A 22,217-nucleotide genomic window follows, 5' to 3' on the forward strand; every position below is an offset into this window, starting at 1 on the left:
TGTCAGTGATCTTACATAAGCCACCCATTCTTCTCATAATAAGTAGATTGAAGGTGAAACTATTTATGGGAGTAAAAGTTCTCAGTTCACACTCACTACATTTTTTTTGAAATCTAAATATTGTAATCCATGTAAAGTGGAACCGTGGCTTTTGGGGAATTTGGGTTTTTGTTTTGGGTTGCTGTTGCAAATCATTGCCCCTTTTGTTTCATTTGTCCCAAACTGAATCCCTGCAGCTGCTACTGGTTCCGTGGGATTAAGTCTGTAATCCTCCAATACTGGATCTCGAAAAATAACTGAGATTCTGCTAGGATAAATATTGTTTTCTTCAAGGATATTGTTTTTTCTAAAACTTCTAGGAAATCCAGTCTTCTGCCAATTCTTTTGGTTGCTTGTATATACATGCATCACTATCAACTGAATGAACTATACTCAGACCCCAGGCTGAGAAATCTGTGAATGGGTTTCCTTTATATACAGATCAATACAAGAAGAAAACTAACACATCAGGGCTTATCACCTTCCTTCCTTCCTTCCTTCCTTCCTTCCTTCCTTCCTTCCTTCCTTCCTTCCTTCCTTCCTTCCTTCCTTCCGCATCATAATTAAAACCAGAGGCCTTTTTAAATTAAAGAATAAATTGAGGAACTTTCAAAGTATGTATTTCCACTTCTAGTTTGCAATGTATGAAACTGTGATTTCAGAGCAAATGATGTGCCGACTTTATTGCAGGATATGCAGTTAGGTCTTATTTTTACATTGGATAAATCGCTGCTAGATCATTGCAGTTGCACTGCAGGAAGATTTGTACCTGTTGAGTAAAACTGTAATCAACTGAACAACAATAAAACAAGGCCATACAGAAAGTGTCATATATCAGGAATGTCTGCCACTTCATTCTTCTGCATGCATAGACCACAGCCTATTGGAACAAAAGTCTAAGACAGTGTTTCTCAACCTTGGCAACTTTCAGATGTGTGGACTTCAACTCCCAGAATTCCCCAGCCAAGTTGGCTGGCTGGGGAATTCTGAGAGTCGAAGTCCACACATCTGAAAGTTGCCAAGGTTGAGAAACACTGGTCCTAGATGTATCTGTCAAGTTAAGGTCTTCTGGGATAATCACATGTGAGCAGAGGTATGGTAGACTGATGAAGTGGACTAGATGATAACCTTTGTTTAAAGTGCAGGAACAATAGGAGAGATTTCTGAAAACTTAAGATATTTGATCACTGTCTGAGGAAGATAACTGCAGTTCTGCTCTCTTTGGTTGTAGAACAGAGAGCAAACTTGCTTCCAGTTTTACATATTCAAACAAATAACTATACGTTCCAAGGAAGTGTACAACAAAGAAGCTTTAGATCTCTTACAGCACCCTTCCCAACTTGGTAGCCTCCAAGCCAGAGTACAAATCCCTGAATTCTGGTTTGGGAATTTTGTGAGCTGTAGTTCGAAGCCATCTGGAACGTTTGGAATGGCTCCGGTTTGAAGTTTGGACTGAAATGAGCACTTTGCTTCAGAAAACAAAAACTGTCATTCCAAAAGAACGAGGAATACATTTGGAAAGCAATTCCCGAGATACATCATTTGCAGCTTGATTTTAAGCACATAGACTTAGAAATTCCTTTTAATTAGGAATTACTTATTTGCTTTACTTACGGATACTTGAAGGTATCCGTCAGAAACTTAATTTACGAGTTTATTTGTCGGGAGTTGTTATTGTTCGCCTTTCATTAGCAGCAGCTTGACAGAACCGCACCTCAGGATATGCATGCTACCTTGCCGTCAGGAAAGGGTTAAAAGCCCAGGAGTGTGCTTGGAATCCAGGTTTGTTTATTACCAGTTCCTCCCTCGCTCGACAGGTTCTTCCTGCTGCCGCTCTCCGCGCCCGGAATCTGGGCGGCGCCCTCCTTCGAACCTTGCCCGCCGCTTAAAAAGCCCGGCGCTTTCCTACCGCCTCTCCCAGGCGCAAGCCCGGCCCGAGGAAATTGCCCTTGAAGCCACGCTTCCTGCTTTCTCTCCTCTTCCTCCCCTGAAGTCTGTCTGCACAAAATGTTCAGGTGCGGCCTGGCCTGCTGGAGGTGCAGATGGCTCCTGCCCCTTCTCTTGGGTTTAGCCATCATCCTTGGCATCATTGCATTGGCTGGCAAGGGATGGTTGGAGTCGGCCGAAGCCCCGTACGTGCGTAAAGCCTGGTTGTGGCGGGACTGTCACAAACAAAACCCCAAGGACGGGGAATGGATCTGCAATTCTCTCATGGATTACAGTAAGTCTGGGCGGCAAATGGCGAGCACCATTAGCCTAAAGGGTGTTTTCTGTCTAGCTTTATTGAGTCGATGTTCTGAGCCTTGCGGGGGTTACGGTGGTGAAAAGGTCAGAATTAATCGGAAAATGTGTCCGGGAAGAAACTCCCCCGGGAGACGCAGTTGCCAAAGGGCGCACCGATTCACGTTAAAGGATACAGGCCTAGCTTGGAAAGCAATTACATATGTGGCAGTGTCGTCGCCTTTAAGCAAAACTAGTGGTCTGGTGAGCCTGAGAAATAGGTAATTAGGAGCAGAAACTAGACTGAGCAGCCATTCAAAAGCGGGGTTAGTGTAACACAACCCTAGAGCGAGGCGCAGGGAGAGATGGAGGGTAACAGTCAGACAGTGAGACCCTCATTATTTAGATTGTTGAACTAAGGATTTTAAAGTGCAATAAGGTGAACTGCAGTATCAATCGAAAATTATTCATCGAGACTAGTTGGAAGGGGTGTGGTTAAACTGGTTGCCACACCCTTTACTCATCAAACTTCTTCAGAAATATTATTTTGACAAGCTTTGCTCACCAGTGTTGGTTTGCTTTAATGCACAGAAGTGGAGTCTCTGAAGGTCTTTATTTCTGTTCTCCACCAGAAATACCAACCTTCGGTCAGAGCTGAAGAATCAAATAGCCTTTGTTTTAAGAGGGGGTGGGGGAGCAACCATTTCCTTTGCCCCTGAATACTGGTTGTAACTTGACACCAAATCAGCCTGTAATCTCTTTTGAGACTGAGCTAGAATTGAATGATGGCCAAATAGGGAAGATCTGCAGTGCCTTTTGTAGTTAAGGAAATACATACCCAGAAGTTTTTAACATATTGCCATGATAGTCTTTGTGTGATACAGTGATACATTAACTTAGGTTTCCTCAGCTTTATGCCTCCAGATATGTTGGGATGGCAATTACCAGCATTTCCAAACAGCAAAGTGTTTTTGGGTTCCCAAAACATCTGGAGGGTGCCAATTACAGAAGATTGAGTGTCTGTGAAATGGTGCCCTGAGAACTAATGGAACGACAAAGGATATTGGAGATGTAGAAGCAGAGGAACTTCGGTGCTGCCAAGCATGTCCTTTAGAGCTGTTTTTAAATCTGCTGGTAATCGCCTTTTTTTCTTCCTTTAAATGGAGAAGTCAGAATGATGATTGCATTTGTTCCCTAACTATATTTTAAAAAATGGCTATAATTTATGGTCTAAATGTGGTGCTTCCCAAATGCAAGCTACTTTGCTGTGTGTGTATTTCTTGAACTGTAATAGAAATAGTAAGCATTCACTCTAACACTTATCTATACTTAACTATTGTTTTGACAAAAAAAAATTAGAGAATCGTTTAAGCAAGACAGAACTTTTATACAAGCCAGATAAGCTGCTGAGGAGCTCTAACACTTATTGAAAATGGGTTCCTCTAGGGAAGGAGAACAGTCTTGTGGACTACCACACTGACAGTAGAGGATTGGGGGCAGTCATTCTTGGACAGTGCAATCTACCTCACAGAGTTGTTATGGAGATAAAATGAAGAGAGACCCCTACACAAGCCAGCTTGAACTCCTGGTGGAGAGCTTATACATGAATATTATTTTTATGGCATATCTTGTGCTATGAGTCAGTGTTGATAGTAATTTTGTGAGGAGTGTCTTTTATCCCTTCCCAAGCAAGTGATCAGCTGCATAGAACTTTGCTGGAATCAAATTTGGCTTATCTGAAATCATGTTAAGCAAAATAAAACACCTTGGTTTTGATGTAAAGATCAAAAACTATTTTCCCATCTTCTTTTGCAACACTTGTGTTCAGGGTAGATTTGATCACTGAGGTTAGTCAAGTTAGGGTGGCAAATTATGCTCTAACCTAGATGTTTGAGGCCAGAAGTAGTCTGTGTATATGTTTATGTTTGGGCTCTCTAAATATAATTAGCTATTAAATATGGTTAACAACATTGGCTTGCAAATAAAATAGGAAAATCTAGAAGCAAGAGGCTCAGTGGTTCAATCTGGGAACATAAAAATAAAATCAAGGGGATTTACAACTTGTGCACAGGGAAAATGTTTTAAAATAGACTTGTTTATTTAAATCTAGACTTTTGTGAGGGAAGCCAAACTGTTGTTTGCTGTTTCAGGTGTGCAGATTTTCTAAAGACACAGTGCTTAAATTCTGGACTTTCTTATAGCACTTTTTGTCTGTTTTGTAAAGAATACCTAGATAGAAGGGTGATATGCTCAACATGCACTGGGAATGGAATGAACATTAAATCTTTGTCGGAAGTGTCTGCGGAGAAACGCCGGCTCTTCAGCTTTGAAACGGAGATGAGCACCGCCCCCCCTAGAGTCGGACATGACTGGACTTAATGTCAAGGGAAACCTTTATCTTTACTATGCTGTATGCAAGCTAATTGCACAAGCAAGCTAAGATTAATGTGTTGCAATAAATCAACTGGTTTGTAAGATTATTGCAAACTTCAGCATATACCTGATTGAAGAACTTGCTATCAATTTGAACAGTGCCTTATTTTTAAAAAAAGGTAAAAATACAGTGCATGAAAGGATTACTCAATACATAAAATGGTGTTACTCAGATTAAAAGCTGCACATAATTCACACATTGCTTTTATTCTACCCTTTCATTTAAAAGGAATCTAAGATTGCTTGTTAATGCAGGCCAACATTGGGCACAGATTCTTATTCAAGATTGTACTTGTTAAGTATTAAAGTTGCACAGAGTACAAAAAAGAGCCACTCCCTATGCATTGGGGAGGAAGGTATTCTCTGTTTGGAATGATAATTAAATTGCAGAGTCAGTAATTCAGATTTGCTTAAACTAGATGTAATATGGCACCATATATATCTTTTCTCCCCCCCCCCAAATTTTTTTTTGCATTGAAGAATAGCCTCTACCCCAGTTGCTTGTTACAGAAATTGGGGTGAAGGAAAATGGAATAGATGATGGATAAAGCTTCATTTTTTTCTACTCTGGCTATTTCTTCTCCAGATAGAAAATAGAAAACTATAATCATTTTTTCCTGTAGAACGAAAGGGATGTGGATTAGTAGTGTTACCCCATCCATCACTCCACACTTTCCAGGCATAAGGTAGGCAGAGGAAGTCATGCTTATTCATATGGCCTCCTGCCTCTCTGTTATCCCACACTTTTGGGGAATGTTCCCCAATTCTCTAGAGCAGATTTTTTAGGAAACCGAAAAACTGAATTTATGGTTCTTACATGGCTTTTGCCTCAAACACTATTCGTCGCAAACAAAATCTCCTTTCATCTTTTAAGAAGTTGTCAATTTCATCAACAGTACTAATTGTTAATTGCTTTTTAAAATGTGGAAATATAAGAGCGGTATTAGAACAATATGATTAGCAACACAACTGAAATCCGTGGAGTCCTTGGTGCTCTCTGAGCTTTGTTGTTTTCTTGCAGACATTTCATTGCCAGACTAGGCAACATCTTCAGTGTGAAGAGGGGGTGGGCCTTGCTCTCAGTTTATATACTGTAGTTTGTCCAGCTTGTGGAGGTGTACTGAAATCCAGTATGAAAAGGTGCCTCTCATCAGCAAAGACAGATTATAAAATGAAATTGTAGTTAACAGTTGTCTGAATTTTATAGGAGAGATGTTGTCATAAACTTTTCTAATCACCTGTTCTAATCAAGGTCAGGCCTATATAATTCGAACTTGCTATATCTTTTACTTTTTAAACAATTATTTGTTAGAGTTGTTATAGCTGTAAATGTGTTGATGATTCCTCAGCCAGCAGCCATAGGTAAGGGTTTAGGAGTAAACTATGGGATCTCTCCTTTCCTCTATTACTGTGTAACTTTTCTTCCTCTTTCCATACTGGATAATTTTATTATCCAGTATGGAAATATCTTTAATAATATCTTTAATTTTAACTCTGAAATTAAAAACTGCTTTTAAAAATTAACTCTCAATTTGTAGCAAACCAGGTTAATATTAGTCATGGTGCAAGACTTGCAGTTGTCCCAGATGATTCCTTTATTGTGCAACAACCATTGGACCATTGGATGACAGAGGAGTTAAGTATAATTAAAAGAGGATAATTATACTTAATGTGTCATTTTCACTGTAGAAAATATAGGGTAATAGCCTATGACAAAACTAACATTTTCAGTAAGAGATTGAGGAGTTACAATAAATAGAGATGACCACAGATTAAATTCTAGACTTTGCTTGCAAACTGAGAAAAAGCATACTTGATTTAAAAAAATCAGATATGAAGTGGTGATCTTCTGAGAAAGTATTAAGATTGGCCCCTCAAGGAATGGAAATTAGCACAAGTATGGCATCAAAAAATGGGTTGGTTATGACACCAGGTTAATCAAGTGGTTAAAGCATTGGATTTAAGATCCAATGGATGCATGATCATGTGGGTTTGAACCCCACTCTTGGTCAGAGAGTAAATACTGTCTCCACTTTTGGGCACCAAACTACAAAAAGGATAGTGACAGTTGTTTCTCATAATGGACAATTGTAAGCAGTGAGTTAATCCAAGGTTCTATAGTTAGATGAGTATTCTAACACATTCGTAAATGTTCTGGAAGGGACCAAGTTGTCTGAGGATCAAGAAGAGAAAAACTGAAATGCTCCAAAAGAATGTTACCAATCTGGAGGGTGGGCAAATGTAATTTAGTGTAAAGTAATACACATGGAAGATTTAAAAATCATACCTGTATGTATATATTGATAGGGTATAAGCAAGTGATCACTGACCGAGAGAAGGAACTTGGGATTATGATAGATGAAAATGTTGAACTAGTGCAGTCTTCCCCAATGTGAGTAATCTGATGTGAAGATTTCTGAGAATTATCCTGAATTCTCTGCTGTAGCCAAGGTGGCTGGGAAATTCTGGGTGTTGAAGTCCATATACCTGGAAGATGACGAGGTTATGGTTGCTATAAAAAATAAATAAAGTCCATATTGGGAATTGTAGGGGAAAGAATTAAACGTAAAATTTATTGCATTTACACTAATCAGAAGTATAACCTAGAGCTGTTACGGTAAGGTTTGATTTATCAACTGTCTCACTGATGAAACTGTATTTGGAGTATTAAATACGATGCTGTACGAACACCATTTCTAAAAAGGTACTGAGATATAGGACTAGGTCCTAATCATTAAAGTTATTTACTTGTTTTGTAAACTTATCCAATTGTAGCTTAATCAGTAAACTACAGTTAAGCAAACCATGACCTGGCACTAGATCACAGAAAAAACAAAGAAAAGCTATAAGGGCAGAAGCAATATGTTTAGGTGGAAAGGACACACTGTTTAGGCTCTTTGATTTAGAAAAAGTCTCATTGAAAAGAGGAAAGTTAGAGACACATAAAGCTAAGCTGTGCTAATATGGTTAAGATGCTGCACTTGGACTGGGGAGGTCCAGTCGCACTCTGTCATGAGTGCCGTTGAGCTGAAGACATCAGCGCAATGGCACACATGACAATAACAAGGAAACGGGAAGGGGCTCAAGATAAGTAGCCATCAACTTACAAAGACTGAAGGACAAGAGACAATGGCTAAACGGATCGCGAGGCACACCCAAGCTGTTAGCGCTAACGCAACGGAGATCGCCCAGCTGACAGCAATCACCGGAGGAATAGGGAAACCGATGATGGGCGATCCCGGAACGCCAGCGGGGCCTCGCAACCCCTCACCTACCGGCAGGACAACGTGTTGGACAAAGGGGGGGTGACGTAACCGCGAGTGAGGGGGCGCTGACCGGCGTGGGGTATTTAAACCCCGCACCGGCGCGCTCCTGTCACTCTCAGCTTTTTTCCTATACTGTACCTACACTGCGAATAAATCAGAGCCTGTTTCACAGAATCAGCGTCTGAGTATTACTCGGAGGTAGGCAGCGCATGACATAAAGCTGAGAGTCATAAACTCAGCCTCGCCGAGCCCCACCGGACGACAATGAGCCGCGGGAGGAGTAGACGGCGAGAAGACCAGGAAGATGAGGCCGGCGCGACGCGGACAAGGGGGGCGAGCCGCACGGCAAGAAGCAGAGGAGGACCGATCGAGGCCAGAGGTACCGCGGACTCCCGGAGCCATGGACGCCCACCCGACCCAACCCGAGCCTCAGCTCCAACCCCAAGGGGAGATGGCGACGGAGGCAACCCGACCACGGGAGGGAGCAACATACCTCCCGAGACCAGCGGAGAACCCCGCGCCCCACATCGCACCCCAGCAACGGGCGTGGAGCGGCAGCCCAACGGCGGCAAGCACGGGGGAGGACGATGAAGCAACCCAGCAGACGGCGGAGGAAGCGGACCAACGGCCGAGAGAGACTGAACCCCACCGGCAACCCACCCCCGCCGACACACCGACGGAACCAGCCCCAGCAGCGGCGCGGATCGCGGACGAGGACGCACAAGCTAGACTCGCGGCCATGGAGACCCAACTGAAGGAACTCCGGACCATGCTTCAGTCGCTCATGCCCCCCGCGCCGCCCAACGACATCCCCGCACAGGTCCACACCCCGAGCGAAGCGCCGAACCCCCACGGGCCAAATGAAGGTCAACAGACGGCCCAGGCGGACGACACCACAGGCCGGGAAGCGAGAGGAAGGGGTGCACAAAACGCCCGGGCCCCAAAGGACTTCCCCATCTTCTTTGATGGGAACCCTGCGAAACTGTCGTTCTTTATCACGAACGCCAGGGAGTTCATGGGGAGGCACGGACACTCCTACGACTCCGAAGCGGACAAGATCGCTGCCGTGGCGATCAAACTACAAGACCGGGCGGCGGACTGGTACGTCCAACTGTACGAGTCCAGCTCCCCTGCCCTCGCCAACTTCCCCGCCTTCATCAATGAGATGAAAAATTACTTCGAGGACCCACTAGCCAAAGTGAGGGCGAAAAGCGCACTCCAAAGACTTAAACAGGGCACACGCACTGTCCCAGACTACGCCCTCGAGTTCAAAGCCCTCGCGGGGAAGGTCAACGACTGGTCCGAGACCACCCTGCTGGAAATGTTCAAAAGGGGGCTCAACCGCGACGTACTTCAATGGGCCCTCTACCGCGACGACCCAGAAACTCTGCACGGGTGGATCCACCTCGCGGGGAAAGCAGAACACGTGCACCGCACCTTCCTCATGTCAACTACGGAAGACACGAAGAACACCTGCAAAAAGGTACCCGCATCACACGTGGGGACGGCCGGCCCCACATACCCAAAGAAGAAATTTAATCGGGGGCCCTGCGGGAGGTGTGGAAAACTAGGGCACAAGACGGCAGATTGCTTCGCCAACCGACCGCCGACCAGTGTGCCTAAACCCACCCCGAAAACTAGCCCCAAACCACCTAACCCGCCGCCGCCCCCTCACCGCCGAATGACCGGAGCCACAGCGACACCAGAGGAAGGCGGGGACGCCTACTGGGGGGAAGAGGACGACGTAGACCCAGACCAGCCGGCGGGAAACACTCCCCGCCTGCCCTGAAACGCGTTGCGAGGCAGGCGGTGGGACAGCAGCGCGGACCACCCCGACGGAACGGCGAAAGCTCCGTGATAATGGCGGCAATTAAACTCTCTGCCGGCAACGGAGCCACCACGGCCGCGGCACTAGTGGACTCGGGGTGCTCAAAAAACCTCATCCACCCCGACTTAGTCGCCAAACTCGACCTCCGCTGCTTCCCCCTCCCCACGCCGTTGGCATTCCACCAGCTGGACGGCTCTACAGCGGGAGGGAAACCAGCCACGATGCAAACGGGGCCGGTCACCCTGCAAATGGGCACTCACACCGAATGCACATCGTTCGTCGTCACCCACATCGGACGACCCATTGCAGTCCTAGGAATGCCATGGCTCGCGACAAACAACCCGCGCATCGACTGGGAGACCCGCACCTTCACATTTGGCGACGGCGAGTATCGGGCACCAGTTCCGGCGGGCAGAACCAACCCCACTGTGGGACGAGCAGAGGCGACTACACAGGACAACGCCGCTACCACAGCAGACCTACCGGAACAATACGCTGACTTCTCCGAGGTCTTCGGAGAGGCGGAAGCTGACCAACTACCCCCCCACCGCAAGACGGACTGCCGGATCGACCTGCTGCCCGACGTCCCCTTACCTAGACCGAAGATCTACTCGATGACCCCGAAGGAGATGGCAACCCTCCGGGAGTTCATCGATAAAAACCTAGAGAGGGGATTCATAGAGCCAGCATGCTCACCGGTCGGAGCCCCCGTCTTATTCCGGGAGAAGAAAGACGGCACCCTACGGCTCTGCACCGACTACCGGGGCCTAAACGCGGCTTCCCTGTCCAACAAATACCCCTTACCCCTGGTGAAAGACATGCTCGCCCACCTGTCCACGGGCAAAGTCTTTTCCAAATTGGACCTTCGCGAGGCGTACTACCGCATCTGAATCAGGGAGGGGGACGAATGGAAGACTGCGTTCAACTGCCCCCTAGGCGCCTTCCAGTACAAAGTGCTCCTCCTCAAAACCAAAGGGGTGGGGGACACCCATCGCGCCAAGAACCCGGGCACAGTACTGAATTGGACTCCCGCGTGCCAGACTGCATTCAACAAGCTGAAAGCGCTGTTCACCACGGAGCCAATCCTCGTGCACCCGGACCCAGAACGGCCATTCGTGGTCCAAGCCGACGCCTCAGACTTCTCCCTGGGGGCCATCCTACTCCAAAAGGACCCCACAGGACTCCTGAAACCATGCGCCTACCTGTCGAGGAAATTTTCCGAGACAGAAAGGCGATGGCACGTCTGGGAGAAAGAAGCCTTCGCGGTAAAATCGGTGCTAGAAACATGGCGACACCTACTCGAGGGAGCCACCCAACCATTCGAGGTCTGGACCGACCACCGGAACCTCGAGGCCCTCCGAACGCCCAGACGCCTCAGCCCAAAACAGGTCCGATGGGCCCAATTCTTCAGCCGCTTCAACTTCCAGCTGAAGTTCATGCCGGGTAAAAAGAACTTCCTGGCCGACGCCCTTTCCCGACTGTCCCAAGACGAAGAACCCGCCCCAGACACCATTGGGACGGTCCTATCCGCCTCGCAACTGGGGATGGCCGTGACCACCCGAAGCGGTGCTCGGAGGCAGCTCGACTCTACAGCGCAACCAACGGCGGGACAACCTGTGACCAGATGACGCCAACCGCAACTACCAGGGGGGATACGCACGGACCTCGCCGCCGCCCTCAAAACCGACCCCTGGTTCCTGGCAAACCCCGACAAGGTAACGATGGCACAGGACCTGGCATGGGGGGAAGGCAGAATCTATGTCCCGGACGCGCAACGCCAAGCGATCTTGCACAGATCACACGACGCCAAGCAAGCGGGACACTTTGGGTTCCTTAAGACCCTACACCTAACAAGGCGTCAATTCTGGTGGCCCGCGCTAAGACGAGATGTGAAAGCATACGTAGCGTCCTGCCCAACGTGCGCTAGGGCCAGACGGACACCAGGCAAACCCGCGGGGCTTTTACAACAGGTGGCAGAACCCTCCCACCCATGGGAGGAAATCTCTATGGATTTTATAGTGGACCTCCCACCCAGCCAGAAGAAAACGGCCATTTGGGTGGTGAAGGATTATTTCTCGAAACAGGCCCACTTCATCCCCTGCACGTCGGTCCCGTCCGCACAACAACTAGCCAAACTCTTCCTCATCCACGTGTACAGGTTACACGGATGTCCCGCACGTGTGGTGACCGACAGGGGCACACAGTTCACTTCTAAGTTCTGGCGGGCCTTTCTAAAGCTGACGGGGACCCAACAGGCCCTATCCACTGCCTGGCACCCCCAGACGGACGGAGCCACAGAGGTCCTTAATGCCACCCTAGAGCAATTCATACGCTCATACACCAACTATCATCAAGACGACTGGGCCGAACTGCTCCCATTCGCCGAAGTCGCATACAACAACGCCGTCCACACGAGCACGGGGAAAACTCCGAGGTAGTCTCGGGGCGCGACTTCGTCCCCATACCGGAGCTACCACAACCCCCGGAACCCCAGGTGGACGCTAGCGACTGGGGACGGAAGATTGCGGAATCGTGGCCAATAATCACGGCAGCGCTGAAGAATGCACAGGCGGCCTACAAAGAGCAGGCCGAGAAGCACCGGCGCCAACAACCGATGTTCCAAGCGGGGGATATGGTCTACCTATCCACCAAATTCCTAAAGTCGCCCCAACCCTCGAAAAAACTGGGGCCTAAGTACATCGGGCTGTTCCGAGTCACGCAGATGGTGAACCCGGTGGCAATACGCTTGGACCTGCCACACAACCTACGGAGACTCCACCCGGTGTTCCACACCAGCCTCCTGAAACCGGCAACCACCTCTCGATGGCACCCAAGCACGCCACTGCCCTCACCGGTGATGATCGACGGGCAACATCACTTTGACGTAAGGGACATACTCGACTCTCGCAGGCAACGGGGGACTTTACACTATTTGGTCAGGTGGAAACACTTCCCCCACCCAGAATGGGTGGCGGCGCACAACGTTAACGCGCCTGACCTGACCTGGGCTTTTCACCGGGCATACCCCGACAAGCCAAAACCAAGGCTAGCAAACCGTCACCTGCACAACCCCTCCCCTGCGGGCCCCCCCGCCTACCGTGCCCCAAGGGAAAGGGCCCCCCCAAGCCCGCGACTTGGGTGGACCTCCACCCCCCGGGACTCACCCCCCCCGCCCCGGGCCCACGAGGCAGTAACAAGCGGTCGCCAGCACCCTCCCCCCGCCCCGGGCCCACGGGGGAGTGGCAAACAAGTCAACAGTGCATCCTGGGGGCAACGCCCAGGAGCACACATAACAAAGGCGACGCACTCAGAATAAAAAAGAAGGGCCCTACCTGGAGCTGATAAGCACCCGACCAGCCACGCCTCTCTCCTCGTCGAACTGAGCCAAACAAACAGGGTGTGGCCGGAGCATGCGCACGCCCAGGGTGTGACCTGGGCATGCGCACCAAGAACACACCCTAGAGAGACACGTGGGAGAGGGCGGAACAAAGGGAGGGGCGAAAAACACTCCGGCGGGAAATTAAAAAAAAAAACCAAAAAAAAAAACCATTTTGACAGCTCTCCTGGTAAAAACCAGAAAACCGGGGGGGGGGCACTATTCGGACAGGGGGCAGTATGTCATGAGTGCCGTTGAGCTGAAGACATCAGCGCAATGGCACACATGACAATAACAAGGAAACAGGGGAAGGGGCTCAAGATAAGTAGCCATCAACTTACAAAGACTGAAGGACAAGAGACAATGGCTAAACGGATCGCGAGGCACACCCAAGCTGTTAGCGCTAACGCAACGGAGATCGCCCAGCTGACAGCAATCACCGGAGGAATAGGGAAACCGATGATGGGCGATCCCGGAACGCCAGCGGGGCCTCGCAACCCCTCACCTACCGGCAGGACAACGTGTTGGACAAAGGGGGGGTGACGTAACCGCGAGTGAGGGGGCGCTGACCGGCGCGGGGTATTTAAACCCCGCACCGGCGCGCTCCTGTCACTCTCAGCTTTTTTCCTATACTGTACCTACACTGCGAATAAATCAGAGCCTGTTTCACAGAATCAGCGTCTGAGTATTACTCGGAGGTAGGCAGCGCATGACACACTCTCTGTTTGACCATACAGATGACTAAGTGAGATTGCCCTGGACTTTCTCCCCCAACCCAGCTTACCCAGCTTGTTTTAAGGGATGAAATGAGGGAGGATGGATGCCCGTCTGTGGGTGTCTTAACTGTGAGAGGAAAAGCTATCTGAGATTTTTCTGCTCCTAATTCCATCCTTATTTAGAAGGGGATGGTGGCAAAAGCAAAGAGAAACTTGAAAAAAATTAAAGACTAATCTCAAGGTGGTAGGAGGATATATGTGGACATAGGTTGCCCATGTCTGGTTCATTGTTAGAAGGAAAGAAACCTTGGGTTTGGACACTCATCGTCTCTCCATGGTTCAGAAGGCTTCTGTTTTCATATATAAACTAACAGCAATCTCTTATGATTTCAAAGCCCAGAGAAACTTTGATTATTCATAACTATGGTTAATGAAAACAAGCCAAATTCATGCCATAGTTATGAAGCTTGTTTGGTGGTTTTTGTCAGCAGTCACACATTAAAAACAGTTTTAGCATTGGCTATAATGCAAAATTATGGTTAATCTAAGATACAGTATATGTGGAATTGTCAGATCACCTTCCAGTCTGTGCTGAGAAGGGAAGCATAAAATATCCATGATTTGCCATGCTTATTGTCTTAATAAGGCTTACCTACTTCATTGATGGATTTCAACTGTACATTTTTTAGATTTTTTTATCCCGCCCTTATTTTTTTTTAACAAATAACTCAAGGCAGTGAACATACTGAATACTCCTTCCTCCTCCTATTTTCCCCACAACAACAACCCTGTGAGGTGAGTTGGGCTGAGAAAGAGGGACTGGCCCAAGGTCACCCAGCCAGCTTTCATCTAAGGCAGAACTAGAACTCTCAGTCTTCTGGATTCTGGCCTGGTGCCTTAACCACTAGACCAGGGTTTCTCAACCAGGATTCCAGGAGAGGTCACTAGGGGTTCCCTAGGAGATCATGATTTATTTTAAAAAATTATTTCAAATTCAGGCAACTTTACATTAAAGAGGTAAGTTTCATTCTCTATTTTTAGTTTAAGAACACTGTTAATGCATATATCCAGGCCCACACATGAAACGAATATAATAATTTTGTAACTTCTGGCCTATATTTGAGCCTGAATGTGCAGGGGTTCCCTGAGGCCTGAAAGATATTTCAAGGGTTCCTCCAGGGTCAAAAAGTTGAGAGGCTGCACTAGACCAAACTTCCTTCTCCATCCTTTTGCCTTCCAATCTAGGCAAGGCTTTTCTGCCAATTTATTAGTAAGTAGAATTTTTAAGGGACATGGTGGCGCTGCAGATTAAACCGCTGAGCTGCTGAGTTTGCCGATCGGAAGGTCGGCGGTTTGAATCCACGTGACGGGGTGAGCTCCTGTTGCTAGTCCCAGTTCCTGCCAACCTAGCAGTTCGAAAACATGCAAATGTGAGTAGATTAATAAGTACCGCTTCGGCGGGCAGGTAACGGTGTTCCGTGTAGTCATGCTGGCCACATGACTACGGAAGTGTCTACGGACAAACGCCGGCTCTTCGGCTTTGAAATGGAGATGAGCACCGCCTCCTAGAGTTGGACGCGACTGGACTTAACGTCAAGGGAAACCTTTACCTTTACCTAGATTTTTTTAGGGCCTGGAACATTACTTATAAGAGAGAGCTTTTTTTTTTTTACATTGTTCCTGTCTTGTCCTGTCCTGTCCTGTATTGCTATTTGTTGTTTTTTAAAAAATACATAAAGCATATATTTTATTTATTTTATTTTACTTATTCCTCACATTTCTTCACCGCCCATCTCACCAAAGCGACCCTTATAATTTTATACATTATTTTTACTACTGTATACACCTATGCAGCATAAAACAATTTATGCAGAAAAGGTTTGTAGAAAGCAAAGTTGTGTACAAATATATATTAGGAAAATGCATATAAAATGTCCTAAGACTTTTCAGGTGAACTTTTAAAAAAGACACATGATAAATTGTGTCAGATGAGAAGAAGCATCACAATATTTCATAATGCCTTTAACAATAGAAGCAAGATTCTGCTCAATCCCTTTAACCAACATTTTTCTAAGCTTACGTTTAACTAATGCAAAATGTGTGTATTTACGTACAAGGTATTTATGTTTCTCATTCCTTATTTTTTTTTCTTCAAAGGTTGGGGCAGAGCTGCTGCTGCTACTTATCTTGTTGGTTTTATCATCGTCTGCATCTGTTTCTGCTTAGCAGTCATAGCATTTTCCATTGAAATACTGCGGTTTAACTTTGTTCGAGGAATTGGAGGCTTGCTTTTTGTTGCTGGTAAGCCTGTAAATAAGACACTGATTTTCTGACCAATTATAATTGATATGACTTTCCTGAAATATGCTTCTCTCTAGGATATGTCAAAATGAGTCATGCCAAGCCTTAAGTTATTATTCAGCTCTTTCCTCCTCCGGCACCACTTTTCTTAGATTTCATATTAGCAACAATTAGCTTTCTGTCCAGACTCAGATATACTGTGGTCAGCTTTCTTAATTGAAACTGGCCAATATCAAGCCATCATTTAGTTTCTAATTAGCCTTCCCCAGGTTACTCTTTAATAGGCAAATATCTTCATTTTTGGAGGAACCTTTATGTATTTTAGAATATTACTGTTGGGATGTGTTATTAAAGATATATCACATGAGCATTTGATTGCATAAATCCACAATTACATAAATTTCCCCCCAAAAAATTATTGCGTAAATATATTCCCTTATATATTGTGGACATACTATATCTTAATCTCTTCAAAACATTTGACAAAAATGCCCATAGAATTCTATGGAGCAAGTTAGTTGTGGTTGAACCACAGCTAGCTTGAGAATCATTTATAAAAAGAATGACTTTGTACACTGTGCTAAGCTGTAATGAGGTTTCTTTGGTTTGGGTTTATTGTCTTGCATGAATTTAGCTAGGATGATTTGTGAAGCATAGTTATGGATTAATGTGTTGTGAAACCTTAGCAAATCATTTATTAAAAAACCATGGTTATCCAACCAAGTCTTAGTGCAGTGCAGAAACTCAACTAGAGCCTTCATCTGGATCTCACGCCCTTCAGTGTTTTTATTAATGACTTGGATGAGGAGGTGGAAGGAATGCTTTCTAGATTAGCTGAAGGCAGAATTAGGCGTGACTACTAGAATCCTTAAAGATGGAAGCACAAAACAAAATTATTTTAATAGGTTAAGTCAAGTTGAGCAGCTTCTGAGAGTTGGAAGTTTTAATTCAGCCTTCAGGTTTTTGGAAAGCTGCAAGAAACTATTCATGGTGATACTAGTGGAAGAGGGTAGTCAGATTTCTGTCTTATTTTGGCATGTATGGGGCCATTACGAGTGGGAATGGGAGTGGCAAAACACTGCTATTCCCACACTTAACTCTCTCTCTGAATACAACATCCAAAATTGTGCTGTGCAGTCTTGGAGTACTGGTTATTCTCTGTGGTTATGGATTGCCTACTCCTGGGGTAGAAACAGGAGTTGGAAATAACAGAATAAAATTGAGCAGAGGCAAATACAAAGTTAGTCATTTAAGAAAAAGAAATCAGATGTGCTAATATTGGATAGGGGAAACCTGGTTTAGTAATAGTTATGCAAAAATTGGAATTGTAGATGATCATGCTGAATATGCATGGCTGCAAATAGTCAAATATGGTTTTAGGTTGCATCAATAGAAGCATAGTTTCCAAATCACAGGAAGTATGAGTTCCATTCTATTCTATATTGGTCATAACCTATCTTGAATACCTGGCCAGTTTTGGGCACCATGGTTGAAGAAGATTCAGATAAGTTGTAATGGTTTCAAAGAAGGCCAACATGATCATAGAACTAAAACTTCTCTCTGTGAGAAGACACATGGAAGGCTAAATATGTTGAGCTTTGCAACAACAGAAAACCCCCAACTGTACTGGGAGGATTTGATAGCAATCCTCAAGTATCTGAAGGAACATTACACAGAAGACAGCTATGATTTCTGTTATCCCAAGTGCAAGATATTTAAGAATGCTCTGAAGTTACAGGAAGGCAGGTTCCAGTGGAATGTTAGGGAAAACTTCAAAGAAGTGGTTTGACAGTAGAATCAGTTGTGCTGGATTCTTGCTTTGAGAAGGGAATTTGCCCAATGGCTCCTAGTTCTGTGATAACTTACTTGTGTGAAACAGATGTAAACATCACATTAATATTCACTTGTCTGATTGCTACACACATGTTTAGTGATGCTTCATACATCTTGTGTGATAGATGCTTTCCCATGTTTAAGTTTTGTATACTCAAATTTTTTTCTGAAAAAGTAATTTTCAACAATTTTTGTGTTGATGGGAAAAGACATCACTAATACGAAATTTTCCAAGTCTCTGGAAAAGAGACTTGGAAAATCTGTAATTATTGGTAAGACCAATTATTGGTTTTACCAATAATTACAGAAGTAATTCATTGAAAATTAGCAGACAGAGTTCAGCCATGTCTCTAATGCTGGATGATTCCCCCTAGACTAGATTCCAGCAATCTCAACCCCATCTTGTGAGATACCATGCAAGAAAGAATGCTGAAACTTTAAGAGATTTAATTAGAAACTTTTATATCTATCTACATAAATTATTATGGGTATGACATATACTCTGATATCTCATGTGCTATATTGACAATCCCTCTTATTTATTCAATCAATTAATCAATTTGTAAAGTCAAAAAGTGACTCTGGGCAGCAAGCATTAAATTAAAAAAATTATAATAATAAAAACAACAATTAAAATGCATAGCAGCCGAGGAAGTAACCCAGTCAACAAACGCTAATACAGCCAGGAGATGGGTCCCTTCACACCCTCAGGGCCCCAGGCCAGGTCACAGAAGCAAGTCTTTAGGATCTTACAAGAGGCCAGCAGGGTTGGGGTTGTCCTAATCTCTTCTAATGGAAATACAATTTGCTGCAAATATCTGTGCAGTATGAGATTTTATTTAATGCTTTTTCTTTCCACCTTATTTCCATCCAGCTGCTTTCCAGATTTTAAGCTTGGTCATCTATCCAGTGAAATACACCGAAGATATTATATTGACAGGAAGCAACATGTTCAGTTGGGCTTACGGCTTTGGTTGGGCAAGTACAGTGATTGTGATAGGTTGTGCGTTCTTTTTCTGCTGTCTTCCCAACTGGGAAGATGAAGTCCTGGGTAACATAAAACCCTACAGGCATGATGGCATATAACCTGCGCGGACTTAATAGAAACTATTTCTAGGGAATAAAGCAATATTGTTTCTGACATAGGATTATTTGTTTGTTTGAATAACAAATGCAGTTTATTTTTAGACATCCCTATTTTCAGACTTATTTTATTAAAAAGATTGCATTCTGAATTTTGATAACTAAAAACAATTCCCTTCAGGAATTAATTGGTTTTTGTGGGGGACAGAAGCTTTGGCAAAGTGATATGTTCCAAGATAGTAATATTTTACTGAGTATATATAAAGGGGTGCGGGGGGGTTAACTGTTGGACAATTGTAAGCTTTTGTTTTTTAGCCTGTAGTTCAAACTCCTTACCCAATATACATTAATAAAAGAATGTTTGAAAGTGTAGCTATTTATACATTCGGTACGCAATCGTCTAAGCACTGGATTCTGCTAAAATTTTATTATTTTACTGGCATTTCTGCTGCAACAATGCTTCATAGCTTACTTGATATTAAAAAATGAACATGTATGTGCAGGTATCTCACACTAAAGAATTTATGTGATAACCCACCCACCCCATCATTGGATGCTTCTAGATGAGGTTATGAATATGATAACTCTGCTCTATTGAGATAATTAGTGTCGGGAAGTTAGCCATTTTGTGTTTCTTGGGAGAGAAAGCGTAAATGCATAATGCTATTGGTGGTAAATGCCAAGGCTCTTCCATCTGAATTTACCTGCGTACTTCTGAACAGCTGGCTGGGTGACCTTGGGCCAGTCCCCCTCTCTCAGCCCAAGAGCCAATCAGGCGTAGTAGGAGAGTTCTAGTCCCATCTGAGGCATAAAAGCCGGCTGGGTGACCTTGGGCCAGTCACACACACTCAGCCCAGCTCACCTCACAGGGTTGTTGTTGTGGGGGAAATAGGAGGAGGAAGGAGTATCAGGTATGTTTGCTGCCTTGAGTTGTTTATAAAAATAAAGGGATAGAAAATAAATAAATAAAATACGGCATATGTCTCATAAATTGAAATTAGGCAGAAGCTAAAACTTTAGAATTATACTTTGAATTTCCCTTCTCCCCAATATCTGATATTACAACTTTATTCTCAGTATATATGGATTTAAAGCAAAAAACAAAAACCCAGATAACTGTTAGATTCCCCAATTTATTAGACAACAAAAGGAAGCTGGTACAGTATATTGAATAGCTGCAATTCGAAACGTGCTTCTCTGCTGCCAACCTTCTCATCTCATTTTATCACCACACCCCATACGCTTATCTAGGATTCGAATGGCGTTGAATCAAAGGGTAGATTAGGATAGCTCCCATGAGTGGTTGATTTTTCAAAAGGGTAGAATACCTCTATAAGGTGGTTTTACAAGGCAGTTAAACTTTTGGATAAGGTTCTTCAGGATTAATTAATCAGTAGTGGACTAATAATCTAGACTGAGCTTTCCAAATTCAAGCATTTACAGTGTAATTCACAGGTAGGCAGTGTGGTACCTATGGGCACAGTATACCTGAGGACAGCTCCAGTGGGGCTAGTCAGGTGCCTGAAGCTCTGGATTTTATTTTTTAATTAAATTATATGGAATGCTTCCATGCTGCAAAGCAAAGTGCCAGCCCATGACATTTTATTTAAAATAATGCCTCTGGATCTCATGTAGACCGCCCCCCCACCCCATGTTGTTCCAAAATAAAAGTAGTACTTGGGTATAAGCCTAGCACTTTATCTGCCTAGGAAAAGAAAGGCAATGATAAATTGCAGTGGTACAAAGCATTGGTGGAATGGGCTAAATGGGAATAACCACGTCATTTTGCCTTTTTAAAGGATTTCTGTGATTTGCTGCCCACCTACCAACACACCCTGTGGCAGCCATTGTGTAAACAGATACACCTTTGGCAGTCAGATTGCCCAAATGCCTACAGCACACTTTCAAAATTCCAACTCTGCCTGTCAATCCTGGCATAATTCTATGGATGTCTAGTCAGCAACAGAACACAGAGTTCAGTAGGTCTTAATCCTAAATAAACACAGAGAAGATTGCAGAGAATTAAATTCCATTAATTTCAGTAATAAAGTTAAGCAATCACTGAAGATATTATCATGGGTGGAATCCCTGATTAGAATATGTGAAAACTTTAACACCATTAAATCCATTGTTAATCTGACAGCCCTCTGAGTGTACAGTATATTAGTAAAAAAAAGTCTACCATATATTTTGTACCTTTTGGTAGAAGCTTATTTTGTACTTGCAGAAATATTGTATATTCCCATGTATAATTTCAGATATGACTGTTTTGTAAGTTTACGATGATTGTTCTCAAAAGTAATCCACCCACTGTTGCATGAGTTGATTAATAAAAGTTGCTTAAGGTACATAAGAAATTCTCATGTGAATCCACATTATTTAAAGTTACGTTGTATTTTATGCTATATTGGATTGTGATAGAACATAGTTTTTTTTAAAGAGATATGAAATACTGCCTATGTGTTCTGTAAATATTGTAATCTACAATTGAAGACAGAAATCTTCCATCCACTTTATGGAAATGAGCCCATTGCCTTCATAGAGTTTGCTTTTTCTGGATAAACATAAGTAGGATTATGTTTTGGCAACAAGAAGTTTTTAAAGAAACTAATAGAATAAAAATTAAAGGGTCTTTAATTCATACAGATTAAATTCCTTTAGCTCACATTTACTTCCATCATCAGATGATAGCTGAAGGCAGAGTCTAGCTCTTGCTGATATTCTATCATTTGGTCAGTAATAAAACAATATCACACATCACTTCAAAGGACCATATTTAGATTTGCCTAGACTGAGTTACACCACTGTTCCAGCATCCAAGAAGCCAAAGCCAAAACAAAGATTCTTGAGTGTTCACATATATTCTAGCATTTTATATTTACGTCATATGTTTAAATGGGTGTTTGAATTCTGTGTGTTTTATCTTTATATAAAAAAGTTTATAGATAAATTATATTGAGAATATGCAGGTGAAAACTTGTGATCAGTTTGGAGCATTTCCTCCGCAAACTCAGTGAAATGAAAGGTGAGTTGGATGTAAATGCAACATACTTTGGATATTAGAGATTGCATCAGTCTTACATAAAACAAGGATTGCAACTAAGTGAATGAATACATGCACA

The 22,217-nt window shown here is 44.2% G+C and overlaps 1 protein-coding gene across 1 annotated transcript; it reads left to right on the top strand.

The window, feature by feature from the left end:
* The first annotated feature begins 1,932 nt into the window (after positions 1–1,932).
* Positions 1,933–21,452, top strand: PERP (p53 apoptosis effector related to PMP22). Its single transcript, XM_063309428.1, has 3 exons — positions 1,933–2,260; positions 16,036–16,179; positions 18,887–21,452. Exons 1-3 carry the CDS (start codon positions 2,047–2,049, stop codon positions 19,096–19,098), a joined length of 570 nt encoding a protein of 189 aa, XP_063165498.1. The 5' UTR covers positions 1,933–2,046; the 3' UTR covers positions 19,099–21,452.
* The last annotated feature ends 765 nt before the right edge of the window (positions 21,453–22,217 follow it).

Source organism: Candoia aspera, chromosome 1 (assembly GCF_035149785.1).
Source record: "Candoia aspera isolate rCanAsp1 chromosome 1, rCanAsp1.hap2, whole genome shotgun sequence".
In the NCBI taxonomy this organism is placed as follows: domain Eukaryota; kingdom Metazoa; phylum Chordata; class Lepidosauria; order Squamata; family Boidae; genus Candoia; species Candoia aspera.

Bases quoted from the DNA above. Each gene is read 5' to 3' on its own strand.
- PERP (XM_063309428.1), top strand. From the start codon at position 2,047: ATGTTCAGGTGCGGCCTGGCCTGCTGGAGGTGCAGATGGCTCCTGCCC. The intron at 2,261-16,035 runs GTAAGTCTGGGC...TTTTCTTCAAAG, and splicing joins CAATTCTCTCATGGATTACA to GTTGGGGCAGAGCTGCTGCT. The intron at 16,180-18,886 runs GTAAGCCTGTAA...ATTTCCATCCAG, and splicing joins AGGCTTGCTTTTTGTTGCTG to CTGCTTTCCAGATTTTAAGC.